The 27,977-nt window shown below is 45.6% G+C and overlaps 2 protein-coding genes across 11 annotated transcripts in view; both read right to left on the reverse strand.

Annotated features, from left to right (window-relative positions):
- Nucleotides 1–611, reverse strand: part of IL17RA (interleukin 17 receptor A) — a 21,740-nt gene extending 21,129 nt beyond the window's left edge. Inside the window, exons 1-2 of the mRNA XM_029963391.1 lie at nt 494–611; nt 198–292 (exon numbers count right to left, since the gene is read on the reverse strand). Coding sequence (XP_029819251.1) covers nt 198–292; nt 494–611 — 213 coding nt within the window. The remainder of the gene's footprint in view (nt 1–197; nt 293–493) is intronic.
- A 3,745-nt stretch (nt 612–4,356) lies between these two features.
- CACNA1C (calcium voltage-gated channel subunit alpha1 C) overlaps nt 4,357–27,977 on the reverse strand; it is a 430,938-nt gene continuing 407,317 nt past the window's right edge. For 3 of the 10 annotated variants that reach the window (XM_018080309.1, XM_018080307.1, XM_018080313.1), the window contains 12 exons: nt 27,385–27,512; nt 25,636–25,732; nt 23,216–23,318; nt 21,121–21,222; nt 19,983–20,110; nt 18,713–18,847; nt 17,374–17,726; nt 14,987–15,115; nt 14,463–14,572; nt 12,386–12,489; nt 9,279–9,602; nt 4,357–9,022 (listed from right to left, as the gene is read on the reverse strand). In XM_018080309.1, the coding sequence (XP_017935798.1) occupies nt 8,726–9,022; nt 9,279–9,602; nt 12,386–12,489; nt 14,463–14,572; nt 14,987–15,115; nt 17,374–17,726; nt 18,713–18,847; nt 19,983–20,110; nt 21,121–21,222; nt 23,216–23,318; nt 25,636–25,732; nt 27,385–27,512 (2,010 nt within the window). In that variant the 3' untranslated portion in view covers nt 4,357–8,725. Of the gene's footprint in view, nt 9,023–9,278; nt 9,603–12,385; nt 12,490–14,462; nt 14,573–14,962; nt 15,116–16,471; nt 16,499–17,373; nt 17,727–18,712; nt 18,863–19,982; nt 20,111–21,120; nt 21,223–23,215; nt 23,319–25,635; nt 25,733–27,384; nt 27,513–27,977 lie in introns of those variants that run through there. The other 7 variants (XM_018080308.1, XM_018080304.1, XM_018080306.1 and 4 more) reach the window with 5 other exon arrangements.

Raw genomic sequence — 27,977 nt, forward strand, 5'->3', positions numbered from 1 at the left:
GGCCGGGCTGAGTGAGCTCCGAGCGGCTCCGCCCCGCTGGCCACAGCGCTTCCCTGGGGGCAGCCAAACCTGGTTCTGCCCGGGGGTTGCCTTCGCGTTCGCGGAGGGTCCCGAGGTGTGCGGGCTCATCGCAGAATCGTCAGAGCTGGAGATCACGCAGGCCAACCTCCCCCCCCTCCCCGCCAAGGCAGGGTCACCTGGAGCAGCTGACACAGGAACGCGTCCGGGTGGGTTGGGAATGTCTCCGGACAGGGAGACTCCACGACCTCCCTGGGCAGCCTGTGCCGGGGCTCTGCCCCCCCCGAAGAAGTTCTTCACGTTGAGGTGAAACTCCCGGTGCTCGCCTCTGGCTTCGGGTAGATGCCGTGAGCATTAAAAGCTGACACCAGCAGCAGTGTGCAGCTGCCGAATAAAACACAGTATAGATGTATGCTGTGCTTTTCCTGTCCAGGGGCTGTTCTAAATGCGACCACTTCACAGGGGGCTGTGAAACCTGTTACCATTCCTGACTCTCCCCCCTTTTCAGCTGTCTCACAGGCTTCACTCGAGGTTTCGCGCTGTTCTTCACACTGCAACACGCCCACAGCCGCTTTCACCCGTTTTTTTGCCATGGTTTTCACCTCATGGTGTCACACAGAGCTGTAGCCCAGCCCCAGGGAGCTCCACCGAATTTCCAGCTCAGGGTGTTTTTTAGCAAAGCTGAACTGTTTGCTGGGCTTTGACCAGCAGCCACGGCACTTTCATATGGTTTTGTGGTGGCAAATGTCTGACTGATGGCCAGCCTGAGCCTGCAGATAACGAGATTTCTGCTGGTGATCGTTCTGCCATTCCAACATCCAGCACTGATGACATCCACAGGTTTTCATCAACTCCTGAGTTTTAGCCTTTTGTGCCACCACTAATTAACAGTAGCAGCAAAGCCTGCAGTTCTGACAGCTGTGTGTGAGTCAGGGGAAATAATATATATATATACACGTAACTGAAAAAACCCCCACATTCTTTTTTCTTTAGGCATTATTTTACTCAATCTTATACTGCTGTACTTGGGCTGAGCACACTGTGATTTACAGTGCTATGACAGAAAGGCAGCGCTCAGCTGGCACTGCGGCGTAATTGCTTGATAACCGTGGTAGAACAAATTTGTTCAGTCGAAAAGTACATGCATGGTATGTTACTTGTTATCATCCCATTAGCTTCATGGCTTATGTATGTACTAATTACACCATATTTAAGCTGCGGGCATTCGGTTTTTTTAGTTGCATGTGCTTGGTAAAAAGGAACCCAGTAGAGAAAATGTTAAATGTGTGGTTATGCATGAGTCACACGTTGGACATCGTGACATGGCAGAATTTCTGTGGTAACAACAGCACAGAAAGCGGTTGGATTTCCTAAGTTACTGTTTATCAAGGCAGGCTGTGACTGTCAAGATTGTTCTGCAGCCCCTTAAATACAGGTGGGAGTGCATGATTGGCAGCAGGGCTGCTGATGGGAAATAAAGGGCTGCAGGAATCCGTCTTATTTTTCAGCCACTGCTGGGAGAAGGGAGCAACGTCAAAAGGAGTTTTGATAACATTTACAATATTAAACAAATCTGGACATTGTTTAGAAATTTATTAGCAATTTTAAAATAACATCATTCCTTAGATAAAAATGCAATCTTACAGGAATATACATTTGTCCCACACAGAGATGACCCTATAGCTCACTGGCGGGCCACTCACTCTAACTTTCCTCTGTTGATTTTAAAACGTGCGAGAGGGCAAGACGGACTCTGGCACTGATGACAGGCTTACATGACGGTTACAAACTGTACAGCATTATTTACAAAAGCATTTCTGTGGGTTCATGAAAACTAGATATAAAATTGTGGCAGGAGGTAAAGAATTGAGACAGGGAAGGGCTTGGGTGGAGGTGCAAGGGAGGGCTGGGAGGGTGGGCAGGGAGTGTAGGGAAGAGTGGGAGAGGAGGTTTATATCTGGGCTAATTTATACTTGAGAGAGGTCATTTTACAGCTCTGGGCAATTCAAATGAAGGCAAAACACTTATATTTATCAACATTTATAGCTGATGATCAGAGCAGGAAATGGTGCTCCAGGGCCTGAACTGAAGAGGTGCTGAGGAACCCCATCTTCCCTGAAGTCACTGGGAAACACCGGTACCTTGCCGGGCCACACCCAAACCATGCAGGTGCAGGCCAGATACAGCACCCCCCAGACCTTAAACTGGTTTGATCCTGCAGTGCTCAGTCGTCTGTGCTGATGTGAATTCAGACTGAGTGAGAGATCAGCTCCTAAATTACTTTCACTCCTGAAACAGGACTAGATTCCAACCACTTCTTGCCAGAATTCACCCAAAGTGACTCATTCCTTGCTCTATCAAGCGGCAATTGTTTGGAGGGAGATGTCATCATTCAGAATTGATTTTTAAGGCAGTTTTATAAGTATCTCCCCTTTTTATTTTTTTGTGTGTGATGCAGCAATGTTTGTCAAAGAGATATTTACAATCTCACTCCTCCTCCTACAAAATCTTCCCACATTCAAACTGTCAAGACTGAATAAGCTTGAAACAATCATTTCTATGAGCGATCATAAAGTTGATGATATTTAGATAGTATTGGCTGCCAGTCTACCTAGGTGCTTGAGATGGGAGCAGACTGAGTCAGGATGCTTAAAATACTAAAAGCCTGTTTGGGGAAAGAGCTAACAGAAAAACACAGGTATTTCTTCATCCAAATTATGAGGCTAGCAAATGGTGTCTGAGTTTGTGGGTCTGTCTTGAATAGGATAAAGCTTTGGAAAGGGGCTGTTTGAACGCTGGCAGGAAAATTCGTTGTCGGGTGGAGTGATGCCTGCTCTCGCCTGGGCTTGCCCCTGCTCCACTGGGCCTGGGATGCAGCTGCTAACCCTGGCCTAACGTAAGGGCTGGGCAGAGCGCTGTGAACGTCAGCCTGTCGGAGTGGAGGCTGTGTGCCTGACTTGGGGTAGAAAAACAAGAGCATGGGAGTGTGCAGACAAGCTCCTGGTCCTGCCTAACTAAGCCCTTGGTAATGCTAATGAAGATTCCCTCATTACATCAGTCATAGGTGCTGCTCCTCTCAATTAGCCCTTTAGAAAGGGACTTGATTAAGTTGCCTAATTGCCTCCGGCCACCTGAGATCTCTGCCATCCTCTGGGGCTGGTGGCTTAACACCAGCCCTGCCTGGGGCAGAGTTGTGCCTTTCTGAATGAGCTGCTGCAGACCCGACAGGGTCCTGTAGGGTATCTCAAGTGACAGGAGACGCCACATTTAGGCAACTGAGTCGAGCCCTGTGCCCCTAAAGAAGGCCTGTTTTTTATGCTCAAGTGTTAACAGCTAAGCTCCCCATAAGGGGCAGAGGAAGAATGGAGGATTTAACTAGAACACTAAAGTTTGTATCAGAAGAGGTTTTTGGTTTTGTTTTGTTTTTTTTTTTTTCCATTCCAGTGTGATGCTGCTGACTTCTCTGAGAGCAATTGGAGCCCAATCTGTTTTCAGTACAGGACATGTCTCTTGTTGTCCTTCTGCCCTCACCCCCCCCGCCCCCCCCACCTCAGAGTGCTCTAGCAGCAAGGCCATAGTGGTTTCAGCTGTCCAGAAACAAAGTAGGAACAGGGATAAAAGCTCCACAGACTGAGATCCCACTGGAAACCTTCTGGATTCCTGGGCTTGCTTACGGAATAAAACTTTAAAAACTTTGCAGCATTCAGAAGAAGAAAAAAAGAAACCCTGTGCAGCTACTGAGAATTATATTTGTTAGACTTCTTTGAAGAAGAAAATAAATGGGGGGAAAACATAATTAAATTTTTCAGAGCCCAGTTCTGTTTTCCACATTCTTTGTATCAATAAAACCTCTGTGGCCTCTAGTGCCCTCCAGCCTCCATGTTAGCAAGATGGGAACAGGGGTTTCTGATGGCCTGGAATGTTTTCTTTATATGCATTACAGTTTTCATTATGGGAACTGATAAAATGTCACCACTACGAGAAACCCCAACTGGATTCTACTTATTTTATATTGGCTGTGCTCCAAATTCCCCATTCAGTGTTCCTGTCCCCCACCCTGCCCCTGCCATGGGGACAGTCACGACAGGACCATGCATATATCTTAGGATACTCAGTTCTGTCCCAGCAGGGCTGCTTCACTTCAGCTCACTGGACAAGTGGGTCGGGGTTTCTCATCTACATGTACGAAGCAAGGCCTCCAACTTCATCTGTGACTCAGGGCAGCAACCCCACGGGCTCGTGGTGCCGCCACCCCCTATGATTGTGTCTGTGTGCAAAGCGCATACATTCCATAGAGCAATCTGAAACTATCAGGCAGAAAAGACACAGGAGCCTGGCTGAGACCCATACAACTGTTATATTGGCGTCAGTCTAAAGAAAGCAATGATACATTGCTTTGGAAATTATCAAGAAATGTAAAAAATGCATTTGCCCTTTCTTTGTTGTTGTTGTTGTTGTCATTGTTGTCGTAGTCATCGGGGCAGGGTTCTGAGTCAGAAAACAAAGCAGAAATAGATGCGATTCTGTACATGGCGCCTCTCTGGCTGTCCCTCCGTGCTGGGGTGTGGTGGGCAGGGTAATAAACCAGGCGGGACCCCTGCAGTAGCAGCAGCATCTACACCATCATCGTCCACATGTCCAGCTGAAGAGGCAGATGATGCACAAAAGGTCTGTGGGTATTGAAACTCCAGCTCTGGATCGTGAGTTCCACTTTCTTTCCCATCAAGTCAGCCACACAGAAATAAGGAAGAAAAAAAGAAATGCACCTGGTGTGGCTGGCCCAGAACTGTCTGGACTAATGAGCAGGAGTGATACAGGGAGGAGGTTTGTTGTTTTAGAAGAAATGTCTTTAGTCTGCAGTGTACTCTTGCAAGTCAGAGAGGCTCAGGCAAACAGCAGATTTGTTTTCTTTTCCCCTTTCTTTCCTTTCCTTCCATGTCATTCCTCAGCCATTGGTTCCTTCAAAGCTTCCACCCACAGCACAGTGATTGTACATACCCACCATCTACTCCCATATGCAGGAAAACACTCCAGGAACTAAACCTGCCCCCTCCTTCCCACTGTCCCCCAGACTCTGCCTCGCTTGAAGGAGGCAGTAGCTCTTTGCTCAGGCCTGTCACAATGTGCACATTGGAAGTACCTCAAATGAAAAAAAAATAAATAAAAATGCCGCCCTCCCCAGAAAGAGAAATTTGCACAGCTGGCACCAGCAATTACTAAATTTAACACCTCAAACTGCAAAAGCCATCTGCATTCTCTGCTAGCCATACATTTTCCACTCTGCAGGACCTAGGACAGAGCAGAGTTTCCCCTGGGCACTGTAGGCTCTGACCCTTGAGGGAGTCGCAGCTTTCACCAGGAATGTGTGAGGCGTAATCCTTTCCGCCGTTTTCCTTCCCATCAAAAAAAGTCCTCAAAGATGACACAGGCTGCCAAGCATCCAAAATGCCCTTTGTCACCACTAATTTAGATAAGTGTTCTGTTTGTCAGGAGCAGAGAAGACCTTCTGTCTCCGACTGGGAGAGTCAGATGGACTTTCTAGTGGAAGAAAATGAGACAGGGAGCCCTTACACTGCCAGGCACAGCATTCTTTTCTTTCAAGTACCTTTGGAGCATATCAGCACTAGCAGCAACAAACTCAAAGGGAGACACACTTGTGTGCCCATCTTGATACGGGCACAAGGGATGGAAAAAGTGAGACTGACCGACATCAGCTGGTTACTTTCTCCGGGGAAGTCTTGAATTACGACTTTGATGACAGATGGTTGTAAAAATGGATTTGTATTTCTCTAGTTTAAACATACTTGGGGTTTTTCTGAAGGTTTCTTAAGCTGATACTGGCCAGTTCAAAAAGTGCATTGTCAAAAACACCCTTTGGTATTTCTCCTTTATGCCCCAGAGAATCAAGAAGAAAAACAAGAGCATTACAAAAATAATGTAATCAACGTATGCAATAAATGGTGTTCTCGGACATCTGCAGAAGCTCAAGATTTGAATGGAAGTTTAGCTCTGAGTCAGATCACACCGCCTAACTCAGCACTGATCTGCAAATTTGTGAACCATCTTGAGAAGGGAGAAAAAACAGCAGTAGTCTGGACAAAAATCAGTTGCAAAAAATCTAACAATACATGCCTGTTTTTTTTCAGCCTCTCTCATGGGTTAGGGCTGAGTATCAATGCGAGAAAAGACAGTTTCATACTCACTAGTCAGGAAATCTGGCTGGGACACACTGTGCTGTCAGATGTTTTGTGACTTAGAATCTGACCCATCCACTGAAGTATGGGAAGAGGACTGAGACTATGCATAGGAACACACAAAAGTGACTCAGCATCTGCATCTTGACCAGTCTCAGCAATTCTCCTAATAAAGATCCAGAGCTCTCTCCCTCGCTTACCCTCTGCTTTCAGTTCAGGACAGAGTTAGACAACTTTACTTTGCTAACTATTCTGATTCTTGCATTTCTTATCTGAGCACCCTGCTATAATTGAGCAGGGTCAGCTATCTAATTAAATAATTTTGAAAGCAGATTTCCCCCCCCCTTGCTCCTTGAATTGCTGGTGCCAGCTGACTATGTAGGATGGATCTGCCAAATGGGCTTGGGGGTCTTGCCACCCTTGAGCGGGATGAGACCTTTACAGAAATTGAGCAAAAGGAAAGAAAATAAAGCCTGAATAAAATGTCCCAGTCCAGGGAAGAAAGATTCTCTACCAATAAAGTCATCGTGCATGTTAAAAGGGGGTGAGGAAGAAGGAAAATGAACACAAGATATGCAAAATCAGTAACGTTCAACCTGTCAGTGGATTGCAGAATAGTTACTTACACCAGGTACACTTTGTTCATTGTACAAATTAAAAAAGGAAAAAAAAAATAGTACCCCTTTCCCCAACCACACGTAGAAAAGCACTTAAAAGTTCAAAGGTAAAGCTTGGCACATTCCAAATACGAAATGATTCACTTGACATGCAGCAAAATATACAAGAAGTGATTCTTTTTTTTCTTTTTCTTTGTTAAACAAACTTAATTCAATTCATTATCTTTGCTTGGCACAATTGCAATTCATTTTAAAAAAATATTTGAAAAATACTGAAACTGACCTGAATTCAAGTATAACGGTTTCTTCAACAGAAACATTATCAATGCAATAAAACATCACACGGAATATATTGAAGCGGAACGCCTTCTGGGTTTTTTTTTTTTTTTTTTTAGTTCCCCCCACCCCCGCAATTTTTTTTCTATACAGTTTTAATGCCAACACAACTTACAATTTTATTTTTAAAATTAATATTATTGCATTGTTTTTGCATATCTTGTGGAACAGAAAATGCAAAGTTACTGATTCCCTTTTTCAAAAGCAGAGACAGTGGTTTGTTTTTGCATTCAAATGGCCCCAGATACAGATCTCCTGCAGCTCAAACCAGGATGTGGAGAGCTGCATGCACTTACACACACGCGCACGCGCACACGCACACTCGCCCCGTATTGCTCCCACACTCACAGATATACTTAGCACTAAAAAGAACCCAAATCAATCACTCAAATGTGCAAGACTATATCAAGTGCATTGCCTACTATCTTTAAATTATAAAACAACAACAAAAAAAAGGTTTCAGTTACTAGTAAATAAAATTACAAATTCTTGGTGTACATAATGGTTGGTAAAACTCGTCTATTATCGTTATACTTCTACCAAATTTCAATGGAGACCCCCCACCCCAGTTTAAATAATACAACATGATCAAACCAATTTAACATTTGCAAAGGTGAAAATAAACCAAACCAAAAAAGGTAGGTGATTACAAAACGCTGTAAACACTCCCTTCTCCCTCAAAAAAAAAAAAAAAAAAAAAAAAAAAAAGAAAAAAAGGTCAAAATAAAAACTGCAACATGCTTTCAAGGAAATATCAAACCGCAAAACAAGAAGGGATCTACACGAGCCCACCACCACCACCTCAGCATGGGTGGGGCAGGTCAGCTCCGCCCCGCTGCAGAGGCGGCGCTCCCATTGGCTGGCATGGCTGGCTGTCTGAGCTCTGATTGGCCAGCAGGAGGCTGCCTGAGCTCGGATTAGCTGGCAGGTGACTGCCCGAGCTCTGATTGGTCGGCAGGAGTGGCCGCCTGCGCTCGGATTGGTTGGCAGGGACCACTGCCTGGGAGTCTCGGCGGGGCTGGGCAGCTCTGCCGCCTGCCCCTCGGGCACCCCTGCGCTTCTCCTGCTTCCTCCTCCCCCTCGCGGCATGGGAATCCACAGCAGAAGTCTTCCTCTCCTTCCGAATCAAAGGGCCTTGGCTTTATGGAGACGGTGAGGCTCATACAGAATATGTGCAAAATGATTTTTACAAGCAAAGTCGAAAGACACCCGTTTGGCGCAGGGTCCTTTTGGCTAGGGCCATCCACAGGAAGCTGAGGTTCCCCTTCGTGCTCCGGAGGCAGTTGTCGTTCCTTGTGCAGGGACTGAAAAAAAGAGGGAGCTTGCTCTCCTCCTCTTCCTCCTCCTCCTCACTCTTCCTTCATGGACACGTGCTGGGGTTATATCCGCTCCTGAAAAGCTTTCTTACACCACCCAACTCTGCGACTCGTCCCAACAGAAATGAATGAAGAACGCTGTTCCGGTTACTCCAGGTCACGAGAACAGTGAGGCACTTCTGAAACAAACCCATTAGGAACATTGAAACAAATAAAAAACCAGCATCGCTTCCAGCCCTGGCAACTACAGGCTGCTGATATAAATCCTGCTGTCCTTGAGCTCCTCCTGACTTATTCTACAATCCGGGTTCTGCACCTCTTCCTCTTCCTCTCCTGCACTGTCCTGCCCTGGGTCCCTGCAGTTAGCAAAAGGCAAGAGGTTGCCATTGGGGCTCTGCTTGCTGTTACCATTGAGAATGTTGTCTGCTGCATTTTCCATCTCTTCTATCGTCATGTCGCAGGCGTCTGCGAGCTCCTGGGTTGTGACCTCAATGAACTTTGGATCTTGAGCAAACTGCATCAGTCCTTCCGAAATCAAGACCTTCAAAAGCAGGCAGGGAACCAGAAACAAAGACACACGTTAGTACTCTGCATCGTCAACCCTGTCACGCCTCTAACACAACCCTCTTCCACTGCTGTGTTTTCCCCAGAGGTCCATCTCCCATTTATGCTGCTTGGAGATGGGCTCTCCTACTCTTGGCATTGTGGGCAGCAACATATCTGTTGCCCTGCTCTTCCATGGGCCCTGTTTCTAGCCGGCCTTGACAACAGTGTCCTTTGTGACTCTGCAGTCTTACCGCTTCCACCAGGCTGCTGGCGCTGCCGTGGAACTGCCTGCTGCTCCCGGCGGTCGGGCTGGGGACGGTGAGGGACACTGGCCTGGCTCTCCTGGGGCTGCTGCAGCCGGTGCTGTCGGGGAACCGGGAGCCGCAGTGCACCGACGGGAAGCTGCTGTTGAGCTTCTCAGTGGACTCCGCCCCGTCGAGGCGCAGGGTCGGGATGGTCTGTTGCTGCCAGCCACGGTTGCAGGGGGTGGCGGGGGGCGTAGCACACAGCCGGGAGAACATGGTGGGGGAATGGCTTCGCTGGAGCAGGGGACTCAGGCCGGCCACTGCTAACGCCTGTGGACAGAGGAGGAGCAAGATGAGTGAGAGCTTGCACTCGGCAGCAGGGCTGGAAGGAGTTGGTTCTGGAGAAGCTCCCCAAGAAAGGCCTGGAGAGTCTCAAGGCTTGTGAAAATAGCTGCCAGCTCCTCGATGGGTTTGGATGTTTGCTGCAAACTCGTTTTCCTTGAAATGGTGTGCCCTGTGCTAGTGCCAAGAACCAGACTGAAAGCTTTCACAACTGCAGTTCCTTGGCCTTGGAGCCACCGTACTGACAGGAGGGATGCAGCCCAGCTCCCCACAGCCTTGCCAAAAACCACCTCTTCTCCAGGGGGTGATACAGCAATTCATTTTCCCACCACTGCCACCACACATACTGTGAGCTTTTACTGCCAGTTGCTGTGTTTTCTCTCAGTGTCTACTGAGGAACCTGAACAGATACCACATGTGAATTTTACATGTGTCTGCAGTTGGCAATGACTTTAAATCCACCACTGGATTTTAAGGCATCTGGTGTTGGTGGGAGGATCAATATACTGTCAGCCATTCAAGTCCTTCCTGTAATAATTTACACCACCTCTGAGTCATCCAGCCTTTTATAAAAAATTTCTCAAGAAGCCCCATGCTGCACAGGGCTGATGTGATGCCTTATTCATGGTGACTGCCTCCCTGTTCTAAAAGCAATACTGTCAGAGTCGTAAGCTCATCTCACAGAGCTCACTGCAGCCCAGTATGAACAATTAAATAAATGCATGGAAAATGCGAGAGGATGTGGATTGTGTTGCAGAAAATCCCTTTGTTCAGTCTGGGGTTAGTCTCACCCAGCTTCAGCTATCTGAAGGCTCCATGTAGTCTAAGCTGTGCAGAAAGACACTGGCAAGCCTTTTGTCTCTTCAACCCCTGCCTGAAAATGCTCTCTCTGAAAATACTCTCAAGACTTATACAAGACTTAAACTTGCCCTTTGGAGGTGCTCCTTCCTGTTGTTGACCACAGTGGGACTGAACTGACCAATTTAAACTAGAGAGCTAATTTTAAGCTATCTAATGTTAAGTGAACTCTGCCCATCTGCCACTGAAATCCTTGGGAACTGATAACTATGCTGATGACTTCAGTGACAGATGAACAAAAGAATTAATTATTAGTCACCTACAGGGTTCACCAAGATTTTCCCAGGAATTAGATGCCAGACTCCTATCAGATATCAATGAGGAAGAAAGTCCTTAGAAATTCTTCTGTATAAGTCATGCCCTGCAGGCTATGATGGCCTCAGCACATCCCTTAAACTGCCAGGTCTTCAAGGAGAGACATAGACCTGTCAGGCAGAACAACACCACCAATTTTTCAACTTGTTGGCAGAAACATATAACAAAGTGTTTTATCAAAAATATAAGGTGCTGAGGAAGCTGAAAGAAGCTCTTATGGACTGCTTTGAGCTTCAGCTGCATACATTTACATATTGCGATGGACAAGTATTTCATGATAATACCTCTTCAGGCATTCACAGCAACAGAATCTATTACACTTAGCAGAGGCAACCTGTCCACTCTCATGTTCTTGTTTTAAGCACTGTTGTAGGCTGACATTTTTGTACACATGTGAACACTACTGAATGTTGTCAGCTGGAGGCCAGATGCCTATTGCAGGGTAGCCCTTCAGTCTGGCTGAGTGACACTTGGGTGGACAGTGCCCCATCCCTCTAGGTTTTTGTGGGGGGATGAGGAGGAATGAAGTAGCTCCATCCTATTTATATGGGTTGGAGGGAGGTGATTCTGCCAGCTGGGTGGGCTGAGAGGGTGGGAGGCACGTGTTCCCTCTGCCTGGACTGCCATGGGAGGGCAGGAAGTCTCAGGAGGGCTGTTGCTGCTGTGTTGAATGTGGGAAGCTGTTTCCTGCCCAGTCCTCCTTGCTCCAAGGAATTTTCTGATTGTCCCTGCCACAGCTGTAACTCTCTGCAGACTAATGCCTTCTGGAACTTGAGTATTGAAGGATAAGTCTCTGGGAGTGGAGGTGAGAAAAGCCAGGGAGCCTCAAACATACTCACCTCTCACTCCTCTGCTCTAACTTCTCACTTCTCCCAGCCCTACTGTGTAGCATTTTGTGCCCCTGTGGCAGTGAACGAGGTGACAAGGCCATTGTGCCCTGCCCCAGGGAACTGCATGGAGCAGGACACCACCCTTGCAAGGCTGGCACTACCATCTGCACCTGTTTCTTTTATGGTGACAAAAAGTGGCATCATCAAAATAAAAGACACAAATCTGCTTTGGAGTATGACAGCTGGCTAATCATCTCGGTACGTGCCTAAGCATACATTTGCTAGGCTGCTGAACACAGTTACAAAGGGCTTGAGAAGCTGATTAATGACAAGTAATCAGACTATGTTTTAAAATGATTAATTACAGTTACTGGTTACCTTTAATTAACATGAAAGTAGACTCTGCACATTTTATTCATATGCACACTACCATCAAAGCCAGTGTAATTGCACTGCAGCATGCAATTTGGGTAGCTATTTTTATCTTTTAGTTAGTATTTTATTTTATTCTTTTACTGACATCAGAAAACAATAACTCTGCTGACTGCAAAGGACATATTCCTGTAGCATTCTTCTGGGAATGATAAAAATCCTGAAAGCAGGAATGAGCACGATGGCAAATCTGATTTCTAAAAACCGGATCATTGATGTGGGTGAGAAACTATCCCAAATGGCTTTTAAAAAGTTGTTTGGGATGCACTGGGGAGGCACTGCAGGTAGTAGGGTTTCAGTTTCATTGCTGGGCCCTTTGTGGTCATTAACACCTACCTGATGATGTACCAGATGCAAAGGCAGAACTGTCTTCTGCGAGACATCCACGCCCTGGTTCTTCTGTCTTTTCAAACACTCTAAGTGAAAAGATGCCCTTCGACCTGAAACAGCAATCACACACAGCTGTGTCCATCACTCATAACACACTACAGGTAATTTCTTTTCCATTTTCTTTAGTGCAGTCCCACTGGAGATACAGCAAAGACACCCTCACTTCCAGCTCTGTCCACTTTCCCTCGACACCTTGCCCTTTCCAGAGCACACGTGTCTGCAAAAAGCAGTGAGGCATTGTGAACCAACCAACACTACCTTCAGATAAAATTCTGAAAAATGATTTTTATTTTTCCTCTTTTACAGTGGAAGTGTTCTCAGACCTCTCTGGTCCAGACAAAGCCCCTTTCAGGACTGATGATGGCAGCTGAGGCTCTGGTGCTGTGCGTGGCTGTACACAACATGCAGAAGGGGATGTCAGGCTGCTCAGGTGACACTGGCCTCCTGCTTGCATGTGATCTGTGTCCCTTAGCTGCCAGACATACCACAGTTTATGAGACTGTGTCTATAGCAAGGTCAAGTGCAAGTGAATTAATCAATGATGAATTTACTAGTGAATGGGAGGTGACTTAGACATGAGGCATTTTCAAAGTTTGGAAAGAAGGGAAGGGAAAAAAGCTTTTTTTTTTCTCTTGAAAAAAAAAAAGATTTTAGGGGGAACTGGTGAAACAGTCGCATTGTTTACTTGCTATAAAATCGAACTTTATTTCTCTAAATAAGAGAAGTTCTTCTCCCTATTAAAGATTGAAGAGTACTGCAAAGTATGTTTATGAAAAAGTACAAAGGCTTTACTTCCGGAGAATAGCAAATAAATCCAATATTAAAGATTTAGTGCATGACACACTGCATGGCACACTAAAATATTTTGGGGACTTCTTGATCCTGATGACATTTTTCTAAAGAAGGAAAGATAATTAGAATTCTGAAAATAGGATGTATCTATAGTATTGATTTGTTGAGAAAAAGTCCTCTCAGAGGTTGGAGAGGACTTTGGTTGGGAGGAGCTGCATTATAACCCAGAGAATGAATGTTACAATGCAGGTTAAAAGTATTTTCTCTTTCTAGAGAAGAAAACCAATTAGTAAAATGAGTTTAACATCACTGTATAAATATTCACTAGGATGTAGTTAATGAAGCATTGTATCAAGGACTGACTGCCTTACAGATAGGAATTGTTCTTGCCTAATATTTTAATATTTGAAATAAAGTAAATGCTTTTAGAACACTCAATTGTACAAGCATCCTGAAGGATTTGAGTGAAGACTCAGTAGCTTCACTTTAGACATTACACTACCTAGCCTGTCACTGTTATTTTATATATAAAGTATATTTTATACACATGATTCTTTTCGGTTTCTCCCTGCAATGTCCTTGTTCTCCACACCAATACCCAGGAGAAAGGCTGAAAAATGTTGTAGCTAGAAGAGTTCATTTTCTAACAGACTCTTACATTTGTCTTAATACTTTCATAAAATCTTGTGATTCATGGATTTCACTTTCATAAAATTTGTGATTCATGGATTTCACCTGACAGTGTAGTTTACAGGCTCAAGCACTTGAAAATCTCCAGGTACAATCACAGTAGGTAATTTGTGTTGTGTTAAATTAATCAGTAATTCACTGTGTTCCTGGTAGCAGACAACAGAGACAACCTCTCCTTGCTGAATACATACAGACCAGAACACTGTATATTCAAGGCTAGCCCATTCAGTGACTCCCTGGTGACTGTTTGGAGAGTCCACAGTGCTCAAATAGACTCCTCTAATTTACAGGCAGGCTTTATCAAGCAGATCACATGGACTATCCAAACAGCCACAGGTTCATCTACTGACTGAGAGTGTGAAGTCAGCACAGTCATGTGCGTGACCAGGATCATCTGCACACTGGGGGATTCCTGGTCTAACAAGCTAAAGGCAGCAAACAGCAACCCCTATGCCCACACAGGCTGGGAGTCCCCCAGCAAGATGGGAGACTCCATCAAGGCAGAGGAGAGCACAGCCCCTGTGTCCTGCTGGGAGGTTACCTAGTGCTGAGGAGCACAGAAACCCTTTCTTCGGAGAGTGCCGGGTGTCCTCTCCTTTGCTGTTTTCTGGTGGAGTGAGTTGTCTGTTTTCATCATCTTGGTATGCAAGCCTGGAAAGGAGAACAGAGGGACTTAGAAAAGCAGCTGATATTGGACAGAATAACTCCTCACCCAGCAAGGAAGCCAGGAAGATCATGCTAGCAGAAGGATGCAATAGTGAGCTAGCTTCGAGCTATAACTGGTCCAGGAGCAGTAACAACTGTGAGACAGAGAACCCCTCTAAAAATGAGATTTGGGAACATCAGGTGGTAGAAGGGAATGTGGAGAAAGGCCCTGCAGATCCAGATGCCTCATTCAGAGAAGAAGGAAAATCCTAGGTGAAAGATATTCTTTTCAGTGTTACTTCTAGGGTTTAACTGCAGGTTCTGACCTTATCCCATAAATTGACAAAGGTCACCTCTTCCCACCTCTCCCCCTTAATCAAAGAACCACCCAAACACCTTGACTAAAGCTGCAAAGCTCACATTTCGGTAGAGAGCAGACTTGGTTCACTACAGTACTCAATGTCTTCATTCAAATTTTCATCATAAGTCTCATCCTGAGACACTTCCTCTTGGCAAACAATTGCCAGCTGGCTGTCTCTGGAACTGGAGCTAATGAGCAAAAAAGACAAGTCAAGATATGGAGATGGTAAAGACAACCTGTTGTAAAGACAAGAATGACAGGCTCCATCTGTCCCAGTTTATAATAATGCTGAAGAGCCATCATAGAAAAATCAATGACTGAACAGAGCTACAGAGTTCACAAATACAAAGCAACAACCTTTGTCAGTGTCCTCTGTCAGAGGACGGGTTTCTTAAATCAATGCTGAACAATACTGTAAACGTATTATTGTCATCTGTGACTACATGAACTCTATTAGTGTGCACATCACACTGACCACATGTACAAAGATTATACCTCACCTGAATTCAAAGTAAAATCTGAGATGGGCTCTTGTTACAAAAGCCTTGGTTATGGATTTCAGAGAAGCCTCCTAGACACTCACAGTAACCCTCTCAGCTCTGTGATGTCTGGTGTCTGCCTCCCAAATCCCTTACTCTGCACCACCTCTGCCCTCTGCCTCCTGTTCACACTCTCATTCCCTGCTGCCTTTTTCACTTTTGGTCCCTTTTTTCCTCATCACTAACTGCAGAGTGCTTCTACTGAATTCAGTAGGATCTGTTCAGACCCTTAGGTGTAACAGCCCTTAATTCCCTGCTTGCCTCCTCTCTGTCCCTCTGTTTCACATTTGGGCACTCATATTTCACTTCATTCGGACTTTGTGTTTTCTGAGGAGTAAAGTAAAATCTGAAGGTAGCTTGAATTTTTGAGGTACCAATATGGAGGTATTGGAGACAATCTCAGTTTCTTACTAGCAATTGCAGGAAAGAGCAGTGTGGCAGGTTTTTGTTTCATCTTTCAGGGACTTGAGAGGAAACATTATTTTGTCATCTGGTTTAAGCAAAAAGCATCGGGAAAAATGTGTGTATGCAAGGTATAAGGGAGCCTGTAGGCTCAGAGAGCTTGTAGGACTGTGCTGGAGCGACCTTCCTCCTTAAATGGGAGGCAAGTAAAACTGCTAAGGTGCAGAGGGGAAAAAATCAGTACATGGTATCTCCTGCTCAACAGTCTGTGTTTAGCCAAAACCATACAGAATTTTTGTGTGCACATGCCAGGGTGTACTTCACTATGCCATGGTGAGAGAGTGCATAGATGTGTGAGCCCAGCTAGAAACTCTAAAAAAAACCCCAAATCTAGTAAACAGCTAGAAACTGTCCATGAATCACTACCTGCCCTGTGTTAAGAGCATTTTCTGGAGCTGTCATGGTGATCACTACCTCTCTTTCAGCCCTACTGACACCAAAAAGAAGAGCCTGTATTCAGCATGAATGGGAATTTGGACTTTCAACAGGATGAGCAATGAGTCTTACACCCAGACAGCATTAGACATTATGGAGAACACATACCGTCCCAGTGTTTCGTAGTAATGTGTCCTAATTCAAGCAAGGTGCCCAAGGAAGCAAGGAGAGAAAAGAACACCACGTTAGCAGTGTCACATCAGCACAAGTCAGCAAAGGAGGAGGGCACATGGTAACATGTGTTGTGCAACTCCTGTGGCCTCCCTTGGGAAGGCATGAAATAGAAAAACCCTGGGACTCTTTACTTGGGCAATTCTGCACCCACTGAATTTCCTCTGTCTTATTGTCCTATTCTGTCCTTTCCAGGGGCAGCATTTGTGCACCTTTTCCCACTGCCCACTCTCTGCACTGAAAAAACCAAATTCCAGCTCCTTCCTGATGTTACTGAAATCTCCCTCTGATAAAAATGATCCTCCTTTTGTATTAGACACCTGTGTGTAGAGAGCCTGAGAACTGACCAGAGAACGGGATTTTCTTTGTGTTGCACAGTATTGCATTTCTGAAGACCTTGCCTCCCTTCCCCAGAATGCTTTTGGTGACCTCTGTAGGGATGTGACCCACTGAATGGAAAACCACTGACTTCCACAAAGCTCCCTACTGGGCGATTAAGAAATGAATTGCAGTGTCCTTCAGCTACCAGTTGATAAAACTCCTCCCTGTGGTGAAGGAGGGATAAATAAGGCTCCTTTTGGTTCTTACAAAGGTTTCTTCATGATAAAGCCCAAACAAAACAAGTGAGTTGATCAGTAAGAGTGCTTCTGCTTTGCAGTGCTCGACTGATGCATATCTGTTGCACTGTGGGCTTTGGCACAAGTGGAGAACCAGAAGGCTCAATCCAGGCTGCAAGCTGGGCAATGTCTGGGGGTGACTTCAGCTGGGCAGCAGTGCCCTGGTGTTTGCATGCACGTTCCTATACCCAGTCCCTTGACTTACCCTGCTATGAAACTCACCTTTTGGATGGTAGTTTCCAAGGAGCCTCCTGCACACATATCGTGGGTGACAAGGGGGTCCCATGGCCTTCCACTGTGCTGACAGTGCTGGGGTAGGTGGGTGGGCTGGGGAAGCGGCACAGGGCAGTGTTGTTGGCATTGTTGATGTTGGCATTGGAGCCTGAAGATGAGTAGCTGCTGGGAGTGAAGGTGGAGTCCACCAGCTTCTCATGAGATGGAGACTCGGTATCTCCGTGGTTGTTGCCAGACTTATTGATGTGCAGAGGTCGCTGGGTGGTAAATGTCTGGGGGAATGCACTCCTGCCATCACTTTGGTAATAGCTGACATGGTTTCCAAACAAGCCTCCAGCTCTCTGTCAGAAAAACAGAAATGATTTTCCCTTTGTGAGTGAGAAGATGTGCAAGGGCCCTGGCGTTTCCTGCCTAGCCTGTTCTTGGAAAAAAAAAAGTGAGAACCAAACTGTTCATGGCACTGGTGTTCTCTCTTCCAGAAGGTGCTGTGTGGACTTCTCTGTCACAGAGACTAGGTACACACAGGCTGTGAAAACTTTAGCTTTCTACGATATTTCAGAGGACTGGCCAGGTGTATAGGTGAGGCAAAGGGGTCTCTACACCTCCCACCAGTCCTGGAACAGCAGGACTGGGTAGGAATGCAAAAACCAGGTAGCTCCTGTCTGGTTTTCCCAGTGCAGTTGCGAAGGAACATTCAGACATGAGAGGGAATTTGAGAAGAGCATCAGAAACTATTAAGAAGGAAGAAATGATGAAAAATTTAGTGAGCCAGTTATGTACTGTTTAGGTGGTGAGTAATGAAAAGGACTGGCAGCATCTTTCTGTAAGGAAAGGAGGAAAACATCAAGAGGGAGGAAAAATTACCAGAGGAGACAATTACAAGAAATAGGAATGAAATAAGAAATAAAAGATTTAGGTAACTTGCTCAGAAAATTTCCTCCTTCTATAGGATCTCTCTTGGGTTCTGATGTACTTTTTGGAAGGATGCTACTTGTGCCACAGAAAAGAGTGGACAAAAACACTGAAGTGTGCCTGGCTGCTGCTCTGCAGACTGTGAGATGGTTTAACGGATCTGTTCTTTAATTTAGATTTTGTGAGGGAAACTTCCACTGAGGAGTTTCCTTTGAGACAAAGAGAGAAGAAATTGGGATAAAACTGTGCAAACATCTCAGGACCTGGCCTCCTAGGTTCACTATGCTGTTTTCTAGTAGGACCTACAAAACAAGAAGGAAGACCCGGATGAAATGCAGAATGCATAAAAGAGAATGTAGCTTTCTGAGCTCGGCTACTGGCCTAGTCTCAACTCACAAACTTGTTCAGCACCTACCCGGAAGATATCATCTTCAGAGGCAGCAGAGACAGCTTCTTTCATGGCCTTATCTAACTCTTCCTCAGCTGTCAGGTCTCCAGAAATTGCTCGTCGGATCTCTGGGCCAATGTCGTGGAGTGTGCGCAGACCAGCCTGCAAAACAGCAAACTATAGAGCTTCATATCTCCGAGTGGATATGGGAGAAATAACTGCATTGCCATTTCTTCCTAAGCTCTGTGAAGCCCTTTTACTTAGCATAGCATCCCCAGCTCCTAGAAAAACACCAACAAATTCTGTTCTTTCATCTCCAGCTTAGAGAGGGAGAAACTCTTAGCAATACAAGCCAGGAATGTTTGTTGCTAGTCCCCTGGCTTCATCACAACAGGACACAGACATAAATCCACAGGCTTGACTAAGCAGGTCTTTGTGCTTTCAACTCTAGGTTCTCAGATCCACAACCAGAAGCCCTTGAGCAGTCACAGTTCCAGCTGAACCATGTACTCTGGTGCCTCTGAAAATCTCTTCTTTTTAATCAGAAGCTTAAATACGGATTTAATAGCTAAACTTCTGGCATCTGGACCTGGATAGTCCTCAAGCCCCTTGCTGACTGGAATCTGTTCCAAGGAGTAAGCTGTGGGTATACTGAGACCTCATTCTGTATTTGTGCCCACATCACAGCACTTTTTAACTTGCTGAAATTCCAGAGTCACCCTTCTTCCTCACTGTACCCTCAAGGGACATAAATGGTGCTGCTTGTACAGTCAATGGGGCTTTCTCATTCTTTCACACAGTTGGTAGTTCACCTAGTGAACATGTAGCAGAGAGGTGAACAGATCCCAGTTCTTTGAGCCTGATGCCCTGTCCATTGGATGGCCTTGGCATCCAGATATGCTTTTTGCTTTTTAACTGGTTTTGCCTCCTGGCAACATGGTCTCCCTGACCCTGTTACAATGACTACCCTCAGAAAGGGTAGAAGGTATGCGCGAATAAGCAAATGTCTGTAGGACACTTCATACCAGTTCTCTGAAAGGATCCCAAATTTCAAATATTCCCAGCAGACTGATAAAGTGTGGTTAGAGCTCACTTGTGCCTTCCATTTCCAGAGCTAAGGGATGTGGGCCCACGGCACATACATAGTCACCCAAAAGGAGTGGCGTGATAATTCAAGGGGTCTACAAACCCCCTTCCAGTAGGGATAGCCCAATCCAGCCCCCAGAATGGTCCAGAGGGAAATAGGGTCACCTGCCTCTACTGTACCACCCCGGTCCGTTCTGTGCCCGCTTGTCACCTGTAAGGAGAGCGCGTTGCGCTGGGAGGGCTTTCCCACCAGCCCCTGCTCTTTACGTTTCTTGAACTTCCGGAAATACTCCTGAATCAGGAAAGTGGCGTAGAACTTCCCGACGGTCACCTCGTCATCTGCAAAGGGGTGTTAAAAAACAAATCAAATAAGCAACTGATTTCAACAGTGTATGTGCTACTCTGAGCCTTGGGATTCGCAGCAGGAACACTGGGCACCACAGGGCGCGTCTGCTTTTCATGGTGTCAGGATACAGAGCTGAAGGAAGGGACTGTTCTACAACCAGAGCTTGCTGTAAAGTAGTCAGGAGGAGAGGTGCATGTGGCATTTGGATAGGTTGTCTCTGCTGGCAGAGAACCCCTATAGCTGTGCACCTCTGGATGTATATGGTTTACGGGGAAGTACATCTGACCTTTGCAGTCTCTGGTATCGGTTAACCACAAAGGACCTCATTATAGCAGCAGCCTCCCAGTCTGGGTCAAAGCATGCTGCTGTCTTGTGACAGCCTGGGGTAATACATGATCTGACTGATCATACATCCTCGACCTGACCTGGCCCTTCTCTGCACTGAAATTCTGTCTGCTTGTGCCTCACATGGGTGTGAGCGAACAGGAACCATCACCTCCACCCTGAAATGCAGCCATTGCTGCATTCTCACTCAATAAAAACTATCAGTCAGCCAAAATGTTTTTCTCCAGGTAACTCTCCTCCCTTCTCCAAACCCTCTGGAAATTCTGTGAAACATGGTCCACTGACTTCAGGGCAGGCCGAGCAAGGTTCAGCACTCGGCTGCATCTGCTGCATCTGCTGCCAAGTGCTGTTTTGTGCTATAGCCCATGGAACCACCTGGAATGTCAGTAAAGGCCTCACTATGCACTAACTAGATGCCCATGCACTAACTCCTATTTATGCACATTTTCTTCTTTCCCTGATTTCTCAGCAATAAGAACGGGATATTCATGATACTATAGGCAGAAAAGATTTCAGCCTGATGAAATACACTTAACAGCTTGTAGAAGAAAGCCTGTCCCCCCATATTCCACCTGATGATCACAAGGTGCAGTAGGACATGACAGATGAGAGAAAAAAACGGAGAGATTCAGAGACTGGGACAAGATCCTGCACTCACCACCTGCAGGAGGCACCACCTGGTCCAGCAGCTTCATGCTGGTGCGCTTCCAGATTTTCTTAATTATTGCTCTCAGCTCTTCGTTGGCTTGCTCCAGGTTACCTGCAGGGTGAAAATCATCAGAGACAGGAACTAAGCAGACCCTGCAGAGGAGCAATTTCATGTCTGGCATGGCAACCTCAGGAGGAAAATATCAGAGCTTTTTGAGTAGTGGAAAGTTTTGGGCCAAGAGATGCTCTGACTGTTGCTAAAGCCCCCTCACAGCAAGAGCTCTTCTTCCTAAATGTGCATACTCATATCTGGGTAGGAAAGTGACAGTTACTGACCGATAGTGGGCAACAGCCAGAAACAACCAGATCCATGGTGCTACCTCATCCCAAAAAGCAACAATTGCATCAAACACTTTTTTAATTCAGATCCAGTGAAGGTCAAATATAATGAGAACAGAGGTCAGTTAATGGGAAACTACAGCTTGGGGATCAGAAATAACTGGTGGTAAAGATGCAGCTGGCAATCTGAAGACCTGTGGCTGCTTGCAGCACTTCTCAAGAACTACTTACTGCAATCCCTGCCTCCCAGCAGATACCAAGCTCCTGCACGTGGTACCAAGAGTCTGACTCGGAGGGTGTGCACAGTGCTCTGACAAGGCACCAGAGGGAAGTGCAAGGCTTTTGCTGTTTGACTCAGAGGACTGTCCCAGGATATACATGTTTATTCTCTGAAGAACAGCTTAGGCTATAACAAGCCTTGTATGACACTGTCTGAACTTAGACTTTACATGTTCCTCCAAGGGGCTCTGAGTTAAATGAGACATTAATTAAGCCACATTACTCCCGTGAGAGTGAGTGAAGCAGATTTGGTTTATATCCTTTCCTTCTAGATACCTGTTTCCTTCCAAACGAGTCACCTTCAATTTTATTTCTTCATTTATGTACATTAAAATGTACGTAATATAAATGAAGCTCTCTTCTCTCTCTAGGTGTATGAAACCAGTATCTTGTCCTCCTAAAGGTGTGGTTCCTGCAGTTTTTCTTATTGCTCCCCAGCATTAAGGCTCCTCAGTGTGCTGCACGGGGCTCTGCATGGCAGTAGCTCTCTTAATAGGATGCATCCTACTCAGACAAGAAAACTAAGTCCTTTTTGTGTGTCTGTTTTGTTAGACCTGAGATATCTTATAGGGTTTGCAGATGGCTTTTCTTCAGGAGAGCTTCTTTAGCTACAGTCAAATTCTGTTTAGCACAATATTCAAAGCCTTAATATAGTTTTTTAATTTTATCACTGTTTTTTGTCTCAGCTGTGTATAATCCTGGCACAGTAACCTAGGGTTCTGCTGGTCTCTGCTTTCCCATACCTGAGATGTAATGCAGCCACTACTGAGGCAGAGCTGTGAATCATAGACCTACATGCTCTTTTAAAGCATCTCATTAATACTTGAAACCAAGTTTTGACTTAGGACCAATATCTTTCATTACAGCAGGTGACAGAGTGCAACAAAGATGACAAGCTGAGCTCAAAATCTTGTCTGTTTTCCTCAACTATACCTGCTGTCTGTGCAAAGCTATTAACAGCCTCTTTACTTCTCATCTGTCTTTAAAACACCACTGTTCCTACAATGTAATGTTAATTCATGCTAATGGAAGCGCAGGAGGAGTTTTAGTGAGATGAGACCCCTGAGTCCAAGCTCTTTTGCCTCCCTTGGACTGGAAGATCAGTGGTGGCAGCAGCTGAAAAGCAGCCCAGCTCTGCAGACAGTGTACAAAGGAGGAGGCTTCTTTGCCCTTCTTCCTTCCCCTGGCAGCTGTTTGAGCACTGATCTAAAACTTTAAACCTTTAGACCATTGTGAAGAACGAGATCAATAATATGAGATGATACCATAGGAAGCATCAGCTTCCTAGGTAACAGGAAACACTGTGCTTTCCTAGAAGAAACTATTCCTCTGAACCTCTTTACACTGCTTTTTGTCCCATGTGCTGCATATGAGTAATTTGGATAATCTTGCACAAGGTATCCTTATTGGTTTACTCCAGCTCAGCACACTTTGGTGTGAACACCACTCAGCTACCTCTGTACCCTTGCAGTCAGCAAGCTTCTTACCTTCTGTCTTGATCCTCAGTGCTGTTCTGACCAAAGCAAAGAGAGTGGCATTGAACATGACAGTCCCATCACTGTTCAGTGGCATATTCATGGAGACAAGGCGCTGTGGAATAAAGAGAAGAAAGAGAACAATCATATTGCCAACACATGAACTGAAGTATGCTCTTCCTTATGTCCTCATGACACCCTCCAGACCTGCCACCCCTCTTATGTGAGCATCCGTGGCCTGTGGATTTAGTTAGACAATGATAAAAATACTTGTCATATCCACCAACTGTGTGCAGTTTTGGTCACCACAATATAGGAAAGATATAAAACTATTATAGAGTGTTCAAATGAGAGCAATGAGGATGCTGAAGGGTCTAGAGGGAAAGCTGTGTGAGGAGTAGCTGAAGGCACTTGGTCTGTTCAACCTGGAGGAGACTGAGAGGAGAGACCTCATTGCAGTCTACAGCTTCCTCACCAGGTGAAGTGGAGGGGCAGGCACTCACCTCTTCTCTCTGGTGACCAGTGACAGGACCCCAGGGAATGGCCTGAAGTTGTGTCAGGGGAGGTTTAGGTTGGATATTAGAAAAAGGTTCTTCACCCAGAAGGTGGTTGGGCACTGAACAGGCTCCCCAGGGAAGTGGTCACAGCACCAAGCCTGACAGAGTTCAAGAAGCATTTAGGCAATGCTCTCAGGCATGTGGTGAGGTTCTTGGGGTTGTCCTGTGCAGGGACTTTGATGATCCTTGTAGCTACCTTCCAACTCAGGGTATTCAAACATTCTATGATTCCACTGATGGCCCCAACCATGGTGTGTTTGCCCTGGGGTGTCTCTTTCATTACTACTCTGTTTTCTTAAGTTTTGGCTACCACTTTCTCATCTTTGTTTTTCCCCGTGGTCTGTGGGGATTGTCACTTGCTGACAATTCACGCACAGTGATTTTTTTTCAAAACTTTTGACTTCCTATCAGGAGCGAAGTGCTTTCTTCATACCTCACGAGGCACTTAAACTCACCTGCATTAAAGCTGTACCTGGTGCAAATGCATATATACAGAGAGACAGAATCTTTCATTTAGGTGACAGGCTTGAAGAAAGGGGATTAGCTGAATCTAAAAGCTGGTCTGCTGTATCCAACTATTCCCCCTCTCCCTTTCAAAACAAGGCTGTGTCTGCCTGTAGTAATTCTGTAAAGTCATATAGGACAGAGAGTGAGTGCTGAGTACTTTGCAACTACAGGGTGAATTTCAGTAAGACTAACAACATGTATATGAATCAGATGTCACAGAGTCACCAGATCTTCTGTCCCAGGAGGTAAGAGATACTGGAGTCTTGGCTTGAACTCTTATGCTTTCAGGGCCTGATTTTGTTTGAGCTCTGCCTTCTGCAGCTTTGATGCAACAGGTCTGGTTCAGAACCAAATTAAAAGACAGAGTGTCATCCCCCCTCACTACCACTGCAATCATAGCCTTTGGGGTGTGAACCAGATTGAGGCAGCAAGGAATAGTTAGATGGCAGACTGAAAGGGATCAGCAGTAGGTCACAGGAGTCACATATTTCTGTGTACAGGCTCCAGGGTTTGTATTTTTCTCTGAGACTTACATAAAAAGACAACTACAAGTTTCACATACAAACTCTGGGACTTGCAAGGAGATGAACAAAGAACTTAAGTGAAGGAAGCATAGAGGTTATAAACACATAATGGTTCACTAGAGAGAGGCCTTTTTTATACCCAGAGTCTCACAACCAAAGAAATGAGTGAGAGATTTTCACAGAAAATCTGTCCTTGCTCTTTGTGTATTTTAATGCCATGCTCACTTTGCTGTTCATTATCTGTCAGTTATTTAAGCAGGAAGGAGTGAGAGAAAACACTAGGTTTATGGTGCACTGCTTAGTCCAAAGAAAACCTTAGAGATATTTTTTACTTTCCCTGTTATTTCTAAGTGTCCTAATCTGTCTCAGGATGAGTATTTTAATAGTACAGGCAGGTGTGTGGCTCTTGGTACTTGAGAGCTGTAGTTAGCATGGATGCGCTCTCCTCTCCAGAGAGGGCTGGCAGTGCACTGATGCCCTTGACTAGTGGACAACCTGCTTGCCAGTGACCCTCCAGCCCTTGACTGGGTGGCTGCAGCCCAGAGGAGCTGGTGAGTGGTGCAGGACAGCAGTTCAGACATGTGCTGTTGCCAGCTCTGCCTGGCAGGCAGTGAGCTGGAAGGTGTCCGGTCGGTGTGGCAGGGTCAGCTGGAAAATGCCACCGCAGGCTCATTAGTGTAGAGCAGCCTGGTCTAGTGGAAGGTGTCCCTGCCCACAGCATGTGGGTTGGAATTAGATGATCTTTCAGGCGCCTTTCAACCCCAACCATTCTGTGACTGTGTGATTGAATCTATAATTCAGCCGCTGTGAACCACGGCCTTCCGCGAGCCGCAGGGTGCCTTACTTTGCAAGCCACCCGGTGAGGGCAGAGCTTCCCAAAGCCCAGGGGGGGCTGAATCCGCCGGAGCAGCGTCACCACATCCAGGTGTTTGATCCGTCCCCTAAAGAAGAAGGCACAGTGAGGGTCGCATCCTGACCACAGGGTGAGCTGCTGATCCACCTGCAGAGTGCAGATGCAGCTGGAAGTGTCACTGAGGTCTCTCCAGCTGCCAGGCTCTCCCTGTAGCCCAGGCAGAGCTTAATGCATTATTCCAGGCCTCTTGTATTTGTTGCATTCCTCAGCATTTGCCCAGCACTCATATAACTTCTACTATTACAGAAAACTCATCTGTCAGTCATACACAAGTCAATACTTGCAAAAATTGACCTCAGTGTTTGAATGTTGCATGAACTGACAATTTGGGGTTGTCCTCCCCACCACTGACCTGCTCAAAATAAATATCTGTTTATTTACTTACTTAGGTCTAAAGGAGGCACAGTGGTGCAAAGAACCTTTTTTCTTCCTTGTGCTTTACCCACTTTTGACCCACATAAATAGCCCCAAGCCTTTTGATACTTGTTTATGCTTTGGGCTGTCTCTAGGGCCAGCACAAAACAAAGTGCTGAACTTCCTTCACAGTAGCAGTTGGATTTCTCTTAAGTTCTGTAAATGGCATCTCAAAAGAAGAATTCTCTCATGGAGGGAGGACAGCTACCAGAGCCAGAGGTGGGGCATGGGACATGGATGGGGAAGAGGAAGAAAAAGAGCTCCCCATTTATAGACAGGGAAGAACAGGATGTCATCTTTACCAAGTGGCTATCTTTTATATGGCTTCAGCCACTGCAGTCTTGCCTCCAAACAAGCACAGATAGTAGCACCTGTTTAGTTAACAAATGGTGTATTTATTAGAATTCTGGGCTTATTCCTCATCCATATTAAAAGTCCCCCCAGGAAGTCAACATAGATGGGAAGAAATGTTCAAATTCACGTATCACTTTCATAATGTGACACAGCCTCACATACGGCAGAACCTGAGCCCAAATTAAACTTGACACTATGTTTCCTAAAGAGATCTGCTTTTAATTTACACCAAAATCTCTTTCCACAGTTTTTGCATTATGAAGGGGGTTTTGCAATTACAATTGTCAACTGTACTGTAATGCCACAGGGATCTAAATACGCTTTAAGCCTGAGCATGTGTCAAACAGAGCATATAATACTGAATGTCAGTTAAGCCCTCATGTGAGTTGTTCTAGTGTAACTTTAAATCCCTGCAAGTCTGCTGATGTGAGTAACCTGCAGACAATGTAATGCAGCCATGTGTATATGCAGATTGTGATGGGCCTATATGACATATGACAAAATGGAGATCTGAGCACAGCAGCTCTACTGTGAGTAGAAAGTCAAGCAGAAGAGTCAATATCCCAAAACACATGCAACAACGAACCATCCCTCTAATCTCCTTTTCTCAGTCTCCTGCTGCCCCTCCCTAAGCAGTCTGTATCTCCCTTCCAACTGAAAGTGAAGCAATGTCCTGCCAAGTAACAGTGCAGCCTAAAGGATGAGATTTTTGTGAGTATCCTTGCACTTCAGGCTTACAGATTAACCAGCAGTACCTCCTGGAGATGTCTATTTTAGGAGTTTTGCAAAAACAGAAAAAAAAAAAAGTGTTCCTGCAGGAGGAACATGCCACTTACTGCAATGGGTTTAGAGAACAGAAAATAATGGGCCTGCTCTCCCAAGGAGCTCTGATATCCAGGCTGGGTTACTTACTTAGCTTCAGGGTCATACTCTGCCCAGATCCTTTTAAACTCATCCAGGTGGTGTGGTCCTAAAATGGACCAGTCCCGTGTCAGGTAATCAAAGTTATCCATTATAACAGCTACAAAAAGATTGATGATCTGCAAACAAAGACAGAGATGACATGATGGAAGAGGCAAGTATCAGTAGATTTTACTGAGTTCTCCATTTAAGGTCTTGATTTGGACTCATAAAACTAGGAAGCTATGAGGGGTAGGTTCTCTGTTCCCCCATGCCAGCCCCCTAGTTTAAATGGGAAGAGCCCAGAGGTGGAATATTCTCAGCTCGTTACACTTTTCCCTTCCCTACTAAATGGACAAGGCACAAGTTTGCCGAATGCTTAGACGTGTTGTGGTGGCTTGTTATTAACCTGGGTCTTTGCCCGGCATAATGGGGTGGGAGAACCTTGGATTTATCTTCTATAGGCAGTGGGGCTGAGATGAAAGTCCCTTCTTCTGGCCCAAGACCAAAACTTTGCAAATTTGCTGCAGTTCACTGGGAGAGTTTTGGGCACTGGTGCCAGCTGCAGAGCATGTGCTGTCACTCTGAGCAATGCCGCACAGCCA

This window comes from Manacus vitellinus, unplaced genomic scaffold (assembly GCF_001715985.3).
Source record: "Manacus vitellinus isolate BGI_N305 unplaced genomic scaffold, ASM171598v3 scaffold_5_pilon, whole genome shotgun sequence".
Lineage (NCBI taxonomy): Eukaryota > Metazoa > Chordata > Aves > Passeriformes > Pipridae > Manacus > Manacus vitellinus.